At 40.9% G+C, this 20,144-nt stretch overlaps 1 protein-coding gene across 4 annotated transcripts in view; it reads left to right on the top strand.

Annotated features, from left to right (window-relative positions):
• COBL (cordon-bleu WH2 repeat protein) overlaps positions 1-5,009 on the top strand; it is a 245,318-nt gene extending 240,309 nt beyond the window's left edge. For all 4 annotated transcript variants that reach the window (XM_030551474.1, XM_030551473.1, XM_030551475.1 and 1 more), the window contains one exon: positions 3,745-5,009. In XM_030551474.1, coding sequence (XP_030407334.1) covers positions 3,745-3,762 — 18 coding nt within the window. In that variant the 3' untranslated portion in view covers positions 3,763-5,009. The remainder of the gene's footprint in view (positions 1-3,744) is intronic.
• Positions 5,010-20,144: the final 15,135 nt, after the last annotated feature.

The raw sequence follows: 20,144 nt of genomic DNA, 5'->3' as shown, positions 1-20,144 counted from the left end.
GGAGGGGAATACATGTTTTCTGCATACTGGTGATAGATGAATCTGGGGCACCTCATAATTTCTCCAGACAGTCCGCTGTACAAATTAAAGTGGAGAAGAAAGGAGTATTGAGCCTTGCAGGACTCTGCATCACAGCTCTCTGAGTTTTGTCTACTAGGAATGAGTGCATCCAGCTCAATGCTGCTGCATTTGCACCTACAGTTTCTGGCATGCAAATTGTTAGCACTGTAAGAATGATGGTGTCAGAGGTCAGAGAGAGCTCTAACACTATTAGCAGAGAGGTTTGTTTTCTGTCCAGTGCCAGAAGGTCATGCACCAACATTAGCCAGATTGTTTTTTTGTTGTGCCCTCCTCTGGATCTAGAAGGTGAGGCACTCAGGATATAAACTGAGGATGAGTACTGCTGAAGGCAGGATGCCACCACCCTTTCAATGTCCTGCAGAAAAAGAGAGATTTGAAAAGTAGTCAGTAGTTGGATAGGCGTTCAGATATGTAGTTGGTGGGCTGAAACTTCTTTGAATCCTCCAGGGTTTCTATTTGGGAGAATGGTTCAAATTCCATTAAGGCAGATAGGATGGGAGATGTTTCCTAGGTGGTATCCCTGTCTCAGTGAGGCCCACTCTGATTTGATTGATTTTATTGCAAAGCGAGATGAGAACTATTCAGAGTGGATAGGATTTAGGCTTTTGTGTTTATATATCTCTACATTGCATGGAAATAGGCACTCTGGGTTGATTAGCAGGTTCATAGCATGGAATAGTTCTGCTGGCCATTATTTGGCTGGTTGTATGTTTGAGGGAGAGTCATGTTTTGCTTCCTTTATGGCTGCAGCATGAGCCTTGCTGGTGAGCCTTGAGTTGTTCATGGACAGCGGATGTGAGGGAATTTTGTGCCACAGGAACTGCAGACTTCTGTCTTGCTTCATTTTGCATCATTCATCAGAGAACCACAGTGGCATGTGTGGGAGGCATAAGGGAGGGCTCATTTTGAAACTCCTTTGTCAATGTTTTCTATTAGATGTTGGTTACAGATTGTCAACAAGTGGTCTTTCAGTTGTGTGGATTTCTCTTCCATTGTCCTCTTGAAGTTTTCTGGAACCAAGAGCTTCTGATGGTGAAGTAATTTAGTTAGTGCATAGTTGGGAGAAACTGTTCTATTTAGGAATAACATCCATGCATTTGTATTTTCATTTGTGATGGGTTACTTGCCATGGTGTTAGACCACATGAAGCTGTCTCAGGAACCAGGCAGGAAAAGCAACACAATGGCCTAGATAAGGAACAGCCCAACAAACACTCAAACAATGGCCAAATTAATAGCTGTGAATAGGAAACTCCTTGGCTCCAACCTGGGTTACACAGCTGTTTTGCCAGGGCTGAGTTCCTAGAGATCAAAAGACACTGATCATTTGAGGGGAATGCCAATTGTAGGCAAGACACTATGTTGTTGTTTTTAATCCATTTATCTGAATGCTCTGTACCTCTTGGCAAATAAATCGTACTTTGTTTTGAAGTGGCATTTGTATCACTGCATACTGTTACTGTCCAGAGACTCTCAATGAAAAACACTATCAGGGGCCAGGATTGTTGGGCCAGCTCTATATCATGGTTGGCAGCCAGGAGGGTGTAACCCAAAGACACATTTTAAGAGTGGTTGGATCACAGGATCCCATCCCAGAGAGAAGTGGAAGCTCATGGGGAGAGGTGAGGACCATGAACTTGAAAGAGGTGGGGACAATGAACATAAAGAGAAGGTCTTTAGTTTCAGTATTAATAAAATAGTGGCCTATCCAGGAACATGGTGTGGTGTTCACACTTCCAAGGTCTGACGGCAAGCCACAGATAAGGCCTATCATGTATCCAGTTGCAGGTGTGTTGCTGGGGACCACCTGTGAGAAGTGCATGGTCATTATGTTAGATAGTATATGTGAGTATGTAAGGGGGTTTTATGAGTCACCATAGCCTAAGGGCAGTTAATCATCAACAGAAGCCCTTATCTGATCTCCCTTTGCTTTGGCTGCTGTGGGTTTCAGTGGCCTGGGTTCTTAGCTACTAACAGTCTGGACAAGAGCACATAAGATATTTAATTCCTGGCTTTCTCTGAAAGCAGTGGTGACTGGATAGTATCAGACAGAAGCACTAAGGCAAGAGGATGAATGGGATGATATAGGGAAGAATAAAAGATTTACTGCCTGTCTAGGCCCAAATTCTCTGGTGGTATTAAGAGACAAAACTCTACTAATGGAGCTGCATCCATTTGGCCTTATTTTCAATAGTGATATTATGTATTCAAAATATTGTATAATGTGGCTTTTATATAAGTCTGGCTATACTATTTCCTTTTATTTATGTTTACTTTCATTTCCTTTTATCTCAGAGATACTATGAGAACATATGGGTCAGATTTCTGAAATTATGTATACCTCTGCATGTGTATATGTGTGTAATTTGCACATGGATTTACTATCATTATACAAGGAATCATAGTTATTCCGTATGCGAATGACCCATTATACATTTAGCTGCCAGCACAATGGCAGCCAATGTCTGCCTGATAAAATGGAAATATAGTATAGACCCAATTCTCCTGTCAGTTACACAGTTGCAACTACCACTGGGCAAATTTTGTTCTCACATCTATACAAATCCCATTCGTTGGGAGTTACATCCATGCATTTTATATTGGATAGAGTGGGGGGGGAGGGGAGTGCTGGCATTCAGGTGGAGGAGGTGGGTTGCATATCTGGAGAGTGTAGGGTAACCAGATGTCCCGATTATATAGGGACAGTCCCGATTTTTGGGTCTTTTTCTTATATAGGCTGCTATTACCCCTCACCAGCTGTCCCAATTTTTCACACTTGCTGTCTAGGTGAGTGTAGTTTGATCGAATGGGACAAATTAAATTCTGAAATAGTGTGCTGAGTGCTTAGCACGGAAGTGGGGCAGAAGTTCTCCTCAAAAACATTTGGCCAAGCTCTGGCACACAGGCTAAATGAGCCAGACAGTGATCTGACTATCTCCCTTCACAATTAGAAGCATTCCCTTGCACACTGTTACTTTGTGTTAATGTGAAAAGACAAAAATAAATTTCAACTCCTCTCCTAGCTAATAAATCATGCAGACTAATCAGACTAATTTTTCAAGGAACCGTGTTTCTGCCAACGCCTTTATGGCCAAGAAAGGAAAAGGTTTAAAATTATCAAAAATTTGCTAATCTATTTTACTTTTATGTGATCCAAAAATCCTCTCTCCTCCCGAGTGAGTCAAAGCCCAGTGGCTTTTCAAGTTCTTCTCCTCATTCTGGCTTTGACTCAGGAAAGCATCCCTATTTTGGAAGGACACGTAAGCATGTGCACTTAAGCACGTGTGTAAAGTTAAGCTTAAATTAAGCACATTCTTAGGTGTTTTCATGAATGGGGGTGAAGTTAAGTATGTGCTTAAGTGCTTTCCTGAATCCAGGCCTATGCATTTCCCCTTCCTCTCACCAGGGAACACGCACACAAAAACAAACCACCGGGTAATTTATGTGACCAATCACATAACAGAAAGAAATTTTGATCTGTCTGTCCACCGTCTGCAAGAAAGAAAAGACACTAAATTCACTGAGTGCAAATTATTCGGTAGTAAAGAATGGTGATATAAAAATAACAATAAAATAACCCCACAGGAGAATGTTTGGCTAGTAATGTCAGCAGTTGGAGGTTTAACAACATATTGAATGATCATGTTCTTTTCTTTTATTATAGGTCCCTCTCCTAGTTTGAATCACGTCTAAAGAATAGGTAATTGGAAAATCTAACTTCACACACACACACATAATCATCATTCAAGGACTGAAGTGGCAAAGAACATCAAGAAGTTTTGTTTATTCTCCTGTCTACGGGCCAAAATAAGTTGCAATTGAGTATACCTGCATAATGGTTCTAAGGGGAAAATATGATGCTTTGCTGCACAGTTTCTGTGCCAAGGACGTGTGTTTTGCCTCTAAATATTTAAGATTGCCATTAAACTATTGTTGGCGGATTTAATAAAAATATAAACACTGTGTAGTCCTGCATTAACACTTAATGGTATATACGGGGAAAATAAAGATTTTTGCTATATGTATGAAAAATAACATTCATTCAGTCTCAAGTTGTTTAAAATATGCAAATGTTTCAAACAATATACTTGTTTCTTACTCTTTGATTTGGACAAAATAGCTAGAACCAATAAGAAAAAAAGCAAGTAGAATAAAGATCCATCAATATTAATCACAAGAAATAAGTTATGGCAGATTCTGAATTGCCTAAATTGCCATATGCTGTTATGTTATATAATTAGGTGAGTTTTATATCTCTAGAACTCTCACCAAGCAGGTAATCAACAGTGAACATGAGATATACTGAACCCATTCATGACACTGTGAAAGTGTTGTGGGATGTGAAATAAAAAGGACCTTTACAGTCTCTAATGTAATGTTTCAAAACACTGCTTAGTCTTTCAGGATCTGGGACTCATTCCTGCCCTCTGAAATGGAGGTGTGCCCACTCACATATGAAAGAGCAGGACCAAGTCTATGGGTCAGATCCTGAGCTGGTGTAAATTGCACATAATCTGGCCCCTTGTTTTTAATTCATGATGGCTTTAGTGTTGTCTCCCCATTATTTATAGCAGCTTATTTTACAAATATTAACTACTTTGGTAGTTGACGTATATTTTGAAAATATTTCGTTAAATTGAAATGATAACTTCAGAAGGACAGATCAAACAACATTTTTCATATTTGCTATATTGTAATGAATCTGAGGAAGTGAGAATTTGTATATTTTAATTTTTTTATAATAATTTTAGCACTGTACACAGCCCAGAATGGATATATTTAGGGGGGAGGGTTTCAGAGCTGGAATTTAAAAACATAGCTGTATAGTGTTGCTAATGTTAAAAAAGAGCAGGACTGTTTAGCCATCTGTACTTAATATGACTGTATGTTACATATTGTAAAATATTCATCTGTTAGTGCCACAATTAAAAAAATTGTACAAGATTTGCAAGAATCTTTGCCTTGCTCTTTACAGTTTCAGAACAAACTGGGAACTTGAGAGGGATAAAAAGGTAATACAGCAGCAAGTCGTGTTTCAGTTCTCAGAGTCTTCATGTAAACTGTTTCAAACCAGAAAGTCTCATGGCTGATCTGATGGGAATGCTATTAAAAACTGACAAATGGAACCAAATCGATATAAATCCTGATACTAGTGCAACACTTATGGAGAAAGACTATATCCTCATTATGGAATTATGTATAGTCACAAAGCCACTTGTTGTTCTATAATCAGTTAAGATCACCCTTTTGTATGAGCTGGTTGGTCTAGTTCAGGGTAGACAACCTAATGGCACGGCTGCCAAAGGTGGCATGCAAGCTGATTTTCAGTGACATTCACACTGCCCGGGTCCTGCCCGCCAGTCTAGGGGGCTCTGCATTTTAATTTAATTTTAAATGAAGCTTCTTAAACATTTTAAAAACCTTATTTACTTTACTTTACGACAATAATTTAGTTATATATTACAGACTTATAGAAAGAGACCTTATAAAAACGTTAAAATGTATTACTGGCAAGTGAAACCTTAAATTGGAGTGAATAAATGAAGATTCGGCACGCCACTTCTGAAAGGTTACCAATCCCTGGCCTAGTTACATAGTATTTGTCTTGGTCCTAGAATCTTACCAATTTATCCTACAGCAGAAAACTAAAGATACCACCATAAAAATGGATTTACATACATTGGAACTAAGCCTGACAATTGTTACTCAAAGTAGTAAATCTTACTCATACGAATAATTCCACTGAAGACAAGTGCAGCTCCTATAGATAAGGAGTTGCAGGACTTGCAAGACTGGGCTCACAGGGGTATATTGTTCTCTTGGTATGAGAGTGAATCTCCTTAGTGCTCACCGATTCTGTACCCCTTGGTGCTTATGTGACTACTATTGAATTCAATGAGACTACATGCATGAGTAAATGCTACTCAGTGAAACAAGGGCTGCAAAACTGGATCCCAAGAGAATGATATACTGTAAATTATATGCCTTAAGATTCAGACCATACAACCATCCTCAGCCATGAGGCTGGCACTAATGATACAGAGCTAAATTTTTTAAAAGTTATCCTTGAAGAAACCTCCAATTATCAAAATCCAAAGCATAAAACAATTATAAGAGTAAGAACATCTGTGGTACAAAATGACAAAATCACTGTGACACAGAAAAGATGATCGAAAGTCTACTTCAGGGGTCACAGAGCAAGTTAAAAGCTGCCTTGAGGCCAATGGGGAGTCCAACTTCTTGCCCCATCATTGCTGGAAAATGAGTACACTATGCCTGTTCCTCTCTTCACTACAACTACAGCTTCTACTTACATGAGGAGACAAATTCTGGTGGCTGCCTGAAAATAGGCCATAATGAACCCAACTAATGGGAGAGTTAATTTGATCCTATATTCAAGCCAATACTAAGTGTATGCCCCCCTTATACAATCTCTTCCTACTAAAAGTAGGATTCATCTCTGTGGGACACTGTTTCCTAGAGACCATGACCAGATAAGGGAGCATACATGCATAACCCTGCGGAAGATACTCACTTACCTCTCGGTTAGTCCTTCTAGTGTCCCTACATGGCTCCTGTTGTGGAAAGCCAGCAAAGTGGGTATACTCCTGGAAGGGCCAAAATACAGACCATCAACTGCTCCATCATATATCTGCTGGCCAAGATTTTTCTAGCATGCACTTAACCAGAATTTGACCTGAGGAGAGGAGCAGCACATGGCAAGTGGTGAAGAAAAGAACATGGGAAATAGTCATTGCTAGCATGGAATTTATTCTGAATATGCATATTTAATGTGTGTGATCAGGGAGGCAGGAAGATTTTTCATCGACTGATTCTTCCACATCTCGTTGAATTGTATACAGACTTATTCACCTCATATCAATTTTACAAGGCAATTCCATGGGACCTGATTACTACCCCCGTCCAACTCCCTGCACCCCCTGCCCTATCATCATTATTTATACCTGTTCAAAGAGAGAGTGAAAACACTACCCGAGCGTAAGGGAATGGAGAATTCAGATATGGTAGTGTCTACACTTTGCATAAGTGTAAGTGACTACACCTGGTGTAAAGTAGGAGCGATTCGGGTCCCAAGGCTACAACAGAGAATGTGCTGGTTTCATTCACTTTTTACATTGCTTTATAACTGTATCCTCAGCTCAGATTATCACTTGATCTTGAAAACAGTTCTTAATGGTGCCTTTCCATTTTTAATTTTTAATAATTCTGGTTATATGCACAAAATATTTGACTTAGGTAATATAGCTTTTTTTTTCTGGGATTCTTTTTTTTCCATGTTCAGTAGCAGGCTGCAAATATTGGCTACACAGCACTGGACAAAAATATCTTTTGAAGTGTACATCAATTGCCTGGGTTTCAAGCAGGGAAGAATTCACCTTCTTCACCCCACAGATGTGATTTGCACACTTTACACCACATTGATCAAAGGCAAAAATGTGGCCAGCATCGGCTTGTCACTGCAACACAGATGAATTTTCAAGCTTAGGAAATAGATGCACCTACCACAGGCAATTCATGTGGGAATCTTTCTAGAACAGAATGAAACACTTCACCAGGTGCTTTAGAGTTAAACACTTGCCTATCACCTGAATGTAAAAAATAACACTCATAAATAATAATCAGGACAAAATTTTGCCTGCAGTGGATGTTTGTCTGAATGACTGTATAAAGAATAAAACCTCAGCGTCTGTCCCTTTGTTGCAGCAACTTTAAGAATAGATTTCTGCAGCAACATTAACTTGAACAAATTGCATGTGTATAGGTTATTTATTAATATAATAAGGACCAAAACGTGCTCACATTACTCACCGAAAAATTTCCACTGATTTTTCAATAAGTGATTATTTGCACCAGGATGATTTGCCTCTGATACTTATAAGGTTTTTAACAACTTAATATATACAATTTATTTTTATTCCTATTGTTCTTGTTTAATATATTTTTGTTATATATGTGTATGTATGTGTTGCTAAGTGTGGGCCATAACATATATATGTACAATGTGCTTAAATTGATGTTGCTATAGCAACCTTAATTTTTGCATTTCTTGATTTAAAAAAAAAACTGTATAACACTATTGCTGCCTTAGCAATGTTTGTATTTAATATTTTCTTTTGAAGAAAAAGAGAGTGGTTAGGGTCAGCATGTGAATGATCACCACTAGGCTCAGAAGTTCTCACTTCATTGCAGTTAATAGAATGGTGAGTACCCTTCACTCCTGCTGTCTTCATTTGGCTGGAAAAGGTTACTGTGTGTCTCACTTCTTAGCAACGTGCATTGGTTTCCACTGGCATGACTACCTTCCTAAAGAGGAAAAAAAGGTATTATTTATTATTAACTGAATATTGTTATTTGGTATTTATTTAAGCACTGACAAGGTACTCGATGCTGTTTATGTAGCAGAAGTTTTGCTCCCTGTATCCATCTACCAATTTTTGTAGTTCACAACATTTTCTTATTATTTTAAACATATGAGCAGACATAATACCTGAACCGTTTTTTTCCCTCCTAATTGACTAGGTTTAAAGTTGATGGTGTCACTTTAAGGAACTCGTTGTTTGGAAAGGTTTTCCTGTGTGTACTGCAATGGAAAATTATACCATGAACCTCATGCAAATTGTCACTGCAGCAGCTCTTGGACTTATCAGGCTGGCAGGGAGCAATATGGGTGTCAGAAAAGAAATCTTACCAGAAGCTTTTACTGAGCATGTTCAGCAAAACATCAATTGCTTATACTGTCTTTTATCTTGTGTTTTGTTGTTAAACTTCTCTTATTACAAAACCTAGCAAAAGCCCTCCTTAAGGACTATTTAGAAGCAAATTTTCAAGTTTGAAACTTTTGCTAAGTCTAACTCTTTTAGCAAAAAAGAGCAGTTAGAAATATTTAAAGGTGAAAGTGTATATTTTTCACTCAAGAAATTCAAGAAAAGCCTTCAGGTGAGGACAAATCACAGGATGTTACATCCCCCAAAGAAAACTTTTCATGAAGTTGTTATGTACAGCTAAGAACAGGAGATTATCATGGAAACCTTTCTGCAAAATTAACTGTAGCTTCTGAACCTGGCAAAATAGGAACCAGTAAGAAATCAAGGTATATGTATTCAGAATGACTACTCAAACACTGGTAGAGGCAGAGTCAAATCCAACTCCAGAAATTGCTGTAGTCTTCAGCCAAATCTGAAGGCAGCAGGTTGCCTTGAAACTCCAGCTTCTTTTTTCTCCTATTTTTCCACCTGGCCTCTGTTTGATTTGTATGGGTTGAATTAAAAGCTTACATATGCCACATCTCTTTTCTGACCTTTTTTTTGCTCCTGATACTGGTACTGTTATGCCCACAGTCCTGAAAAGTTTCTGTTTAGACAAACTGAGATGCTGGTGCTGTTGCACGTGATTGGGGGGAAACAGACACTATTCAGGTGCCAACGACTGCTAGGTGCTTTATGACCCAGGAGCTGTGAGACAGAAAATCCTAGCAAAAGAATAAGATTGTGGGAAATCACCATATGCACCATTGTCGCCCACACTTCCTGTAATATGAATGCAGTGGACACAGTGCAAATATGAATGGGATTTGTTTTATATTGGTCATAATGTGCCAGTTCAAAGAAAAAGGAGTCTTCCATAGAGCAGGTTTGGGTCTCTGCTTTCCTGAGTTTAGAGGCCAGGATTGGAAGTCAAGACTGTTGGCTTCTATTCTTGGCATTACCACCGATTTTGTTGTATCACTTGTTTTCCCTCTCACTTGTCAGTCATTTTGAATCCATGTACATGGTGCGATTCAGACAGCTATTGTACATGCAGAGCGGGCATGTGCACTCTGACTGGGAACAGTGGCCCATATAGCCAAAGCAGGGTATGGGGTTACTGAGGGTGATTCTGACTTTGGGGTATGACAGAGGAAGTGAACTAGGTGGTTTGGGGGAGTGGGCTCAGCCGCCTGCACTTTGCTTAGGAGGTGAGGGGAGGGGTAATGGTAGATGTCAGGGGGAGAGAAGGATGTTTGTGTCCACACGTGAGGCTATATCTACCCTTTTAAAAATGCTGATGCTGACATTCATATGAACCAGGAAACTGGGAAAACTCTTCTCCCTGCACACAAGCCTGTAAAATGAGCCTCCATTGGTACATGTTACACTGCAAAGTTCTTATGCAGAGGACCCCCTCCTGCCTAACCAGTTTGGCTACCAGCTCTGCTGCTACATCTGGATCCAAGGATTCCTCAGAGAGATCCAGAGATCCCAGAAAGGTGCCAAGCATCTCCCTGGTTAGCACCTCTTCCTTTTGATCTGCCTGATTCATGGAGTGGTGTCCTTTATACCCCTGACCTCAGCAGTGCATGGTGCCTGTACACTGGCCAGTACTGGGTTTCTGCACATGCCAGTGTCATAAACAGATAGCTAAGGGTTAATGTCTCTTTCACCTGAAGCACCTGACCAGAGGACCAATCAGGAACCCGGATTTTTTCAACTTTGGGTGGAGGGAAGTTTGTGTCTGAGTCTTTGTTGTCTGTCTGCCTGCTTTCTCTGAGCTTTGGAGAAGTAGTTTCTACTTTCTAGTCTTCTGTTTCTAAGTGTAAGGACAAAGAGATCAGATAGTAAGTTATATGGTTTCTTTTCTTTGGTATTTGCATGAATATAAGTGCTGGAGTGCTTTGATTTGTATTCTTTTTGAATAAGGCTGTTTATTCAATATTCTTTTAAGCAATTAACCCTGTATTGTGTCACCTTAATACAGAGAGACCATTTGTATGTATTTTTTCTTTTTTTTTATATAAAGCTTTCTTTTAAGACCTGTTGGAGTTTTTCTTTACTTCAGGGAAATTGAGTCTGTACTCACCAGGGAATTGGTGGGAGGAAGAAATCAGGGGGAAACTGTGTGCGTTGGATTTGCTAGCCTGATTTTGCATTCCCTCTGGGGGAATAGGAAAGTCCTTTTTGTTTCCAGGACTGGGAACGGAGAGGGGGAGTCACTCTGTTTGGATTAACAGAGCTTGTGTCTGTGTATCTCTCCAGGAGCACCTGGAGGGGGGAAGGGAAAAAGGATTATTTCCCTTTGTTGTGAGACTCAAGGGATTTGGGTCTTGGGGTCCCCAGGGAAGGTTTTTCAGGGGGACCAGAGTGCCCCAAAACACTCTAATTTTTTGGGTGGTGGCAGCAAGTACCAGGTCCAAGCTGGTAACTAAGCTTGGAGGTTTTCATGCTAACCCCCATATTTTGGACGCTAAGGTCCAAATCTGGGGCTAAGGTTATGACAGCCAGTTCGGAGGATTCAGTCCATTTTGTCAAAGGACAGTCACGCTTTTCCTCCTAGCACCAGACCCACTCTTATTGTCCCAAGCCTTCAGACTAGAATTCAAGTGGGAAACTGTCCAAGGCAGTGTTCAGATGGAAGGTGCTTTAGAAAGTATTGTTTTTATTTCTGTATTCATCTTTTAGCAACAGTTATCCCACCCCATTTAAGAGTACTGCTTTGCTGCTGCTCGGGTCAGCGTTTGTGTGAAATTTCTTAATAAGCCACAGATCTATACGTTAAAGCTTCCTACCTCTGGTATTTCATAGAATTACTCAAGGTTTCATTCATGAACCAGGGCTGTTCTCTTATTCCTGGAGCTGTTGATTCTCTTTTCTCACTCTGCTTTCCTTTAATGGTCCTGCCTATTATTCAAGTAGCCACTTTTGCCCTGAGGAGCACCTGTTGATTAATGCTGCTTTTGTAAACTGAGAAGGATGTGATGTGTTATTTTTTTTCCCCATCCCCTACCTAAAGACCATTAAAATGAGACATCTTAAATAGAGACCTATTTTATATTAAGGGGACAAGCCATTGTCTCACAACCATGTTTAGCAGTGGTAGGTTTTGTTCCCCCACTGTGCAGATCTCTCCTGTGCACTTATTTGAGCAAAGAAAGGCAGTTTGGCCACACGGATGTATCCATTTTTGGGTTCCAGTTGAAAAATGTCCCTTTAAGACTGTATATTTTCTGTGATCTAACTAGGATTAAAATATTAGGGAATGAAAACAAATAGGAATATTATTCCCACCAGAAAGCATACTTATAGGAGAAGAGAGAGGTGGAAACTTTATTGTAATTCAACATCAGGAAACGTCTAGAAATGGAGCAATTAACAGGTTGTAGGGCTCTGGGTCTCAGCTGCTGCTGCTGTATTCTACAAGTGTTGCCGAGAGATGCTAAGCTGAAAATGCAAATATCTTCAAGGCTGAAGGATCAAAGAGCAATTAAATGAAAAACTGCTGACAAGTCAATCTTAGCAGCCATTTCCATGCTGAACTAGGTCAATAAATCTTAGCCTGCTGTAAATCTTACCCCCTAAAGGTGGGCTTGTATAACATGAAAAAGCAGTAAAATATAGCAATATATTTTATGTAAATACTTTTAAAAGTAGTGAATAGCATGTTTTATTCATATTACTCTGCCATCCAAGCAGTCAAGAAAAGGTTAGACTTCTGGAATGGGTTAATTCTTTATTTGGTGAGAGAGCTGAGTTGACAAAAAGGCAAGAGCTCTCTTTCCTTGTTTCTTTTCCTGTATATTATTATTATTAATTTGTCTTATGGTAAGTTGTGCCTACAGCACCCAATTGAGATCAGGGCCTCCTTGTGCGAGGTGCAGTACAAACACATAGACAATCCCTGCCCCAAAGACTTTTACAACAAAATAGACTATCGGTATGGGAGGAAACAGAAGCACAGAGACTTGCCCAAGGTGTCACAATAAGTCAGTGGCAGAGACAGAACTGGAAGCCAAATCTCTTGATTTATAATTGACCCTCTATGTGCTGAACCATGCTGCTTCCCAGCATGCACATTATTCACGTGAGAACATCGAACACAGACAGAGAGTGCAGCAGGAAAACTGACAATCCCCAGGTGTAGCATCTGTTTCAGAACTCCAGCAAAAGCAGCTGTTCAGCTAGCCAGCAGTTCTCAAGCTAAACTGTACCAAACTACTGCTTCCAACTCTGTTTTTAAATCCTCCCAAACAGATACTATGTATTCCTTTCATCTTTTTAGCTAAATGCATTTCCAACATCAAATATTTAAACTAGACACATTCCCAGCAGAACCACCAAAATTTACAAATGCGAATACAGCTACTAAATTTAAAGCAGGCTTTCAACAGAGTAACACCTTCCTGATTATAAATACACATCACCATTATGGCATCCAGCTCTGCCTCCCTAAGCCATACTCATTCTTCTCCCTCAGAGAAAGCCTAGGCAAAAAGGTTATTGTTACAGTAGCACCTAAGCGTATGTCTACGCAGCCCACAGCAGCGAGTCCCCCCACCCCAACACACACACAGCCTGGATCGACAGACTGGGGTTAGCAGGGCTAAGACTAGCACTCTAAAAAGAGCTGTGTAGACAGCACTTCAAAGTTGAGGTGTGGGCTCTGTAGCCTTGGAGGTCAGGGCGGGGTTCAGAGCCTGAGCTGCACAACTACTTTTAGAGCACTAGCATGAGCTTTGCAAACCCAAATCTGTGCCGGGAAGTTTGCTGCAGTAGACTGTGCAAACATGCCCTTGATGGCCCATCAAAGATCTGTTGAGCTTGCTGCTGTACAAGCACATCGTAACAGGCAGTCCCTGCCCTAAGAGTGTACAATCTAAGGTATTGATCCTGGAGTTAACTCTGTGGCAGAGCCAAGATCTGAATCCACCCCTCCTGAGTCCCTGTCCGCTGCTTTAATCACAAGACCAAAGTGCAAGTCTGACACTGTGTCCTGAAAATCATCTAGTCCAGGCTCATGTGACTCAAGATGAGAAGTGAATTTCAGGGCCCATCACTGAGCTGCTCAGATGCTGCCCCTGCCCCGAATCAGAGGGTCATTAGATCGAATGCCTCAGATGATCACAACAGTCCTAGTATTACAGCTAGTTACTAAAGGAAGAAGGCCTGAGACACTTAAGGAATTCTAGGAAAAAATAACACCATTAACAAGCCTTTTGTAATCAGATGTGATTAGACTGTCACTCAAAAACCTCTTGGATCTGGAGTTATGTGGATCTGATCCTGCAGAAAGCAGCCAGAGCATATTGGTGAATCTGGCCCATTACTTCTTCATGACAGGATGGCTTGTTTTCAAGTGTCATGCTTCAAAAGACATTTACATTCTCAGAGGGAAAAAATGGCATAGGATAGATTTCTTATTGAATATTTGCATTTATTTATCTAGTTCTCCTTTTGCTCTTCTTGTTGATGCTAGGATGAGATGGCTGGGAGCTAAATTGGCACCCCTGGGAATGATTAGAATCTGAATGTTTGAGATATGGATTTAAACAATGATGAAGCAAGGAGTTTATGGTGTATTGACCTGACCAATATTTATGTATTCTTTTATCCTTTAGAGGATGGAAGCAGAAGTACTCAGTATGTCCTGGTCCCTGTACTACTAGCAGTTAATGGAGAGTGTCAAAAGAATTTGTCTTTTAAAGTTTTGGAGAAAAAGAATCTTGTTCTTTCTTTGCAGTTGCTGTGGCCATAATGTGTAGTATAGTATTAACCATAAAGTTCCCAAAATAGGTATCCACAGGTTTGTTACAAAATGCAAGAAGGAGATGGAGCCGCATTCACAAAAAGTAGGTATTCAGTTCCATGGTTTTCCTAAGCTATTTTCTTGATAGGACACAGATGTTTTTTTAAGTATTCAAAGGTTTAAATGATCTACATCACTGAGGCTCTTTCTATAAAAAGCAGGTCCTGTGTTACAGACTTTGCTTTGGGTGTGATGAGGACTATTTCAGACTAGCAAAGCTACTGTCAACTGACCCAATACAAGTCCCATTCTCATGGAAAAGATTTGTCAACACAAGGTTAAAAACTATTTTAAAAAATTCACAGTGTAGAGACTGGATTTTAATCTTGATTCTATAACAAGTAAAAACTTGGTGAGCACACAGCAAATGCAAAATCTCTGAAATGGTTTGGGGACAGCCTGTACTTTCTTTGTTTCTTTCTTTCTTTTCTGCATTGAATCAGAACCATTCTTAGGTTTGTGTGGTCTCCAGCAAGATGCAGAACCTCGCTCTGTGTAGTAAGAAGATTTGTGCTGGCTCTAAATATATTTCACAAACTCAAACCCAAGATAGCAACGTGCTGTATGTTCCCAAATTGGGAACAAAGTGTGAGGATTTCTTGTTTTTCCTCAGGAGGCTGATCTCATGTTTCATTACTCAGGGCCCGCTTTCAATACGGCTTGTAAAGTAATTTAAACCAGATCCTTTGCTGTATGTTTTCCTGGAAGGAACTCGGTTTTCTTTAACCAAAGGGAAGCCTGGAACAAGCATCTCAAGGGACAAAACTATATAAGATAATTCCCGCACATACATTGTATGGCAGGCAACAAATTCTTTATAATCAAAGGTAAGTCAAAGAAACCCTAGTTCCTAGAAGGGCGAGATAACTTTTCAGCTGAGAATCTCCCAGTGCTGTCTCACATTCTTTTCCACAGCTGCAATCCAGCTGAAACTCCAACAGCAGAACCTGCCAGCAAGACAACTAAGGAAATCAGTAAACCTGGATTTAAAATATATATATATTTCAAAACTTGGTATCTGGACCTCTTTGGGTTGAAGAACAGATTTTTAAATGAAATAGATGAGGCAAATAAATTGTATTATACAACTGGATCGTTTCAAAACACCTTATTGCAATGGGATATTTCCTGTCTCAAACTTTTGCAATGGGGTGTTGTTCATACTTAGGGCTTGACCTAATGCCTGTGTGGAGCAACTGTTCTGTAAAGATATTGGGTACAGCTGTGGAGATCAAAGAGGGTACCCTCCATTTTGGAAAGCAGGGCCCTGGACTGCAAGGACAGACAGTGAGTTGCAGGCTTTGGACAGTAGCAGACTGGTTTCTGTTGTGTTAGTTATGTAATTGTTAAATAACAATAAAGTTGTTACCCTCATGCTCTCATTGCTTTAATAGGGGGGTGGGAAATGCCCATTGAAGCCAATGGGAGCTTTCAAAAGACTCCAATGGGCACTGGATCAGACCTTTAAATATCTGCTGGGTTCTACCATGCTCGTGGCTGTGCTTTAGTGGTGAAGGAAGGATTCCTCTATATGTGATTCTACTTGTTCTTGTATGGGTGGAGGGAACCGCAGAAGGGGCAAAGTAAGCAGGAAATTCCATGAGAATCACCTCACTGTGATTTCTTGGCTTTCTCCCTTCAAACGGCTTGGAGATTCTTTGTGGGGGTGCGGCACCAAAGTGCACAGACCAATGCTTGGAAATCCTACAACGCTATAACCTTCATGGAGAAACTATGCTCCATCCCAGCTGACACTGAGCCAGGCTTCAGATAAAGGTTATTTTTGTTTCTGTTTTTAAATACTTGGATTGCATTCAGCTACAAGAAGGAGGAGGTCATATAGGAACCAAGGGAGAGATTAGATTAGCGGGTCAGCCCCTCTACACAAAGCTTCCTGGCCTTCTTCTGGCACTGTGGCTCCCACGTGAGCAACTGGTTTGCCTACACTTTGTTCATGGAGAGGAATTAATGCTGGTTTAACCAGAGTTTGCTACTATGTGCATTCTCCCTGGGATTTACTCTGATGGCTGAAGGGGACATAGTTGCGCAGAACAAAAGCTCTGGCCCTTCTGAGCCCCATGGAGTCCCAACTCTGCAGAGTGAAGGTTTTTGGGCCCTGGGGAGGGATAGGGTATTCCCATCGAACTCCTCTATGAGTTCTGAGGCCTTCTTATTCTTTCTTGAATCCCTCCCACCTCCCCCATTCCCCTTTGTGGTGCAAAATGGAGGGAAGTATGGGGCTTAAAAATTGCACAACACTTTGGAATCTTTTAAGATGAAGATCACAAATACATTTGTGTTATTATGGCTAATGCAGCTAGCTAACAGAAGCAGCAGTGTGTGCAGTATAGGGAATGGGGAAAAACATGGTGCTCCAGTTTGTGGCATTTGTTCTATTGTTTAGACAAGGTTGCATCTGGAAAAGGACAATCTACCAGCAGTTATATTAAAGTTTTTTTTTCCCCCCAGCTTTGGAAAATGAAAAGGTTGATACTATCAGGTTACTGCATAATCAATCTGAGCATATGTGAACTCCAAAATTGCTTTCTAAGCTTTGTGTGTTTCACTATCTATCAGCATGTTTCACTGTTCTCTAACCATTTTAATCATTTCAAGAGGGAAGAAAACAGAAAAAAAAGTACCAGCAAGAAAACCCATGTTGTATGTAGCTAAGTAACTGTAATGATTTTGTTTTCTGCATTCTGCACTTCTAAGCTTTTGGGATTTTGCTGCCTCCAAAGGCCACTGCCATTTTCTGAGACCATTGATGTAGCATGTGTTACAAAGGAGACACTCAAACTGTGCACTATCATGGAGACTTTACATTTGTTCTTTTTTTGTTTAATTGCTTTCTCTCACTCAATCATTCAGACTGAAGGCATCTGATCACTCTTTATGTGTAGGAAAACATAACATGCCCCACTAAAGTAGGTGGAAAAGACATTAGCTTTTTTTTTCTTCAGAATATTTCTCTTATATAAAATGAAGCCTCTGCCAGCCAATTCAATTACTGGATGTTTGACGCTTATTTACTGATTCATGTTGAAAAGAATTCCAGCCAGTCAAAAACCAGCTTTCTCATTAAAATACTGTAAAACAGTATTTCGGAAAAATGGGCCTGAATTTGCAACCCATACTCAGGCTGTCTCTACACATAGATATCATGATAACTACTTCAGTGAAGGGTGGGACTTTTTAACCGAAATAGTTATACGTGTACATCCCCTAGTGGGAACACAGTTATACTGGTATAAAGGTGCCTGATACTCAAATAGCTTATTCCATTTCTTGGGCAGGAATAACTTTACCATTATAAATAAGCATCAGTATCACTATTAGGAGGCTTCCTGGAAGTACCCCAGATTCTGACAGATCTCACTATCACCTCCCCTTAGTTTGAGGGAGTCTTGTCTGCGTCTGCCAGCGACCAGCTCCCAAACTCCACCTGCCACAAACAACACAAGCACTCCCTTCTAGGCCTATGCAGGCCCTGCTTTCTCTCTACCGGATAGCAATAGGCATGCTCCAACCCCCAAGTGCTCCAAGTGTCGCCCTGGAATGTCCAGTCTCTGGTCCAGTGGACACTTGCAGTGTTCACAGATTCGCTACACTCATAGTTTACCAGTTACACCTCAGATCACTGCTGCATGTAACACACAGCACTTAGATAGGTTGATAGTTTAAACAAGTGAAAGTTTATTTAACAAAATATGGAGACTTGATTAATAGCCCGTAAAAGTACTGGAGACAAATGGTTACATATATCGTAAAATCATAACACACATTCTAGAACCTAGACTTAATTAACAAGATACTCTCATGTCTAAAGTATTGCTCACCAGCACCTTCCAGACAGGCAGGCTCTGATCCCTTTTTCATGAGACAAGCATGCTGTCAGCTTGTTTCCTAGGTGAAGGATAAAAGGTGTCCCCACTCCTCTTTTTTTATGCAGTTACAAACTATTGTCTCTTACCCCAGAAGGTCCCTTCTTCAGAGACTTATCTTAGGGTTCATTTGTCTTTGTAACCCAACACCAGCCAAAGCTGATCACTTGGAGCTACATGACTTCTGTCTGCTAGACTCTACGGAAAGTAGATATGTTAATGTAAACACAGTTTGCTCCTGAAGTCTCTCCCCATCCTGAACTAGCTGTCAGGGGCTAGTTCATTCAGACCCTGGTTGTTTAAGTCATGTTGGATAGTATTTTACATCTCAAGTAGTCCCATATAGGCTTCTCAGCTAAGATCAAGTGTAGTCTCTATTCTTATCAGTTTAATTACAAAGGCACAAAATACACCTTCTAGAACATTCAGCTTGCTTTCCTGAGGAAGACTACTGTTTTGAAGATGGATTCTACTGCTACTGCTTCAAAAGAAAATCTTCATGTTCCTTTGGAGACTCCAGAACAGACCGAGAAGATGATCGCTCCCTTGTCGATTCCACAGAAACCTTCAACTGCTGCTCGAACTGCTGCTGCTCCATGGAATGCTTGTGGGGGAACAGCCTCTAATTAGACCCTTAATGCTTCCAGAACAACACAGATGAGCAATATCAATTGGAAAAGCAGCACCTCTATGAAGAAAACCCTTGGAGACACTGCTTCAGGGAGATCTTGCACATCAAGAATGATCTTCCAGGACATCACTGCCAGGAGAAACATCATCTTGTCCACTCTTCAGGATAAGGAAGCTACAAGGAGAACTTCTTCCGTCTTCTCTACTGCCCCGGATCCTGAAGCTGGTCATTGTCCTGCTGTTCTGGAGGGTACTCCAACCGGAAACACCAGCCTCTCCTCAGAAACCACCCAGGGGGACCTCAACACCTCACTAGATGCCTGCACAGCCAAACCTCCATACTACTCTCCCAGATCAATTAGAAGCATCTAGCGAATCAGCTGATATGACTGAAGCCCATCCAACAGAGGGAGAAGAAAAGGAGAATGAATGCATCTGTCTCCAGTATCCCCTCCCTTCGGACATACTTTTGCTGTCTGGTCTGAGGATTCCAGTACATTGGCAGTCTCGGCAGATACCTCAGGAGAATCCATAGCAAGTGGATCCCCTTCCGGTTTGCCCTCTGTGAACTGCCTTTTGAGACACAGAAGAAATGTAAGTCTCAATGAATCACCTGCAAAGAACATCTCAAACTGGAAGAGTTCAACTCTACTAGTCTATGTTGCCCATGATCTTCCTCGAGGATGGGCAAGCATACCAACATCTCAGTAGGCCCAAGGGTTTCCACATCCAGCTGACACCTAAGGATACCATCGCAGAGATCACGAGATGGGGCCAGGATCGACTCCTCCCTACTGACACCGTGGCAGAAGATCAACACCTTGAACACCTTCCTGATCCCCCATATCTCATTCATCCTGAGGGGACTGGCCGTGGCAAAGGTACCTCTGAACAAGGCAGAGAACGCCATCAGGCAGCTCATGAAGAAGTGCATGTTTCTTCCCCAGAGAGCCAGCAATGAACCTGTGTACAT

Source organism: Gopherus evgoodei, chromosome 2, assembly GCF_007399415.2.
Source record: "Gopherus evgoodei ecotype Sinaloan lineage chromosome 2, rGopEvg1_v1.p, whole genome shotgun sequence".
Taxonomy (NCBI): domain Eukaryota; kingdom Metazoa; phylum Chordata; order Testudines; family Testudinidae; genus Gopherus; species Gopherus evgoodei.
Note: the sequence above shows the minus strand (reverse complement) of the source record. Positions and strands in the feature narration are given on the sequence as shown.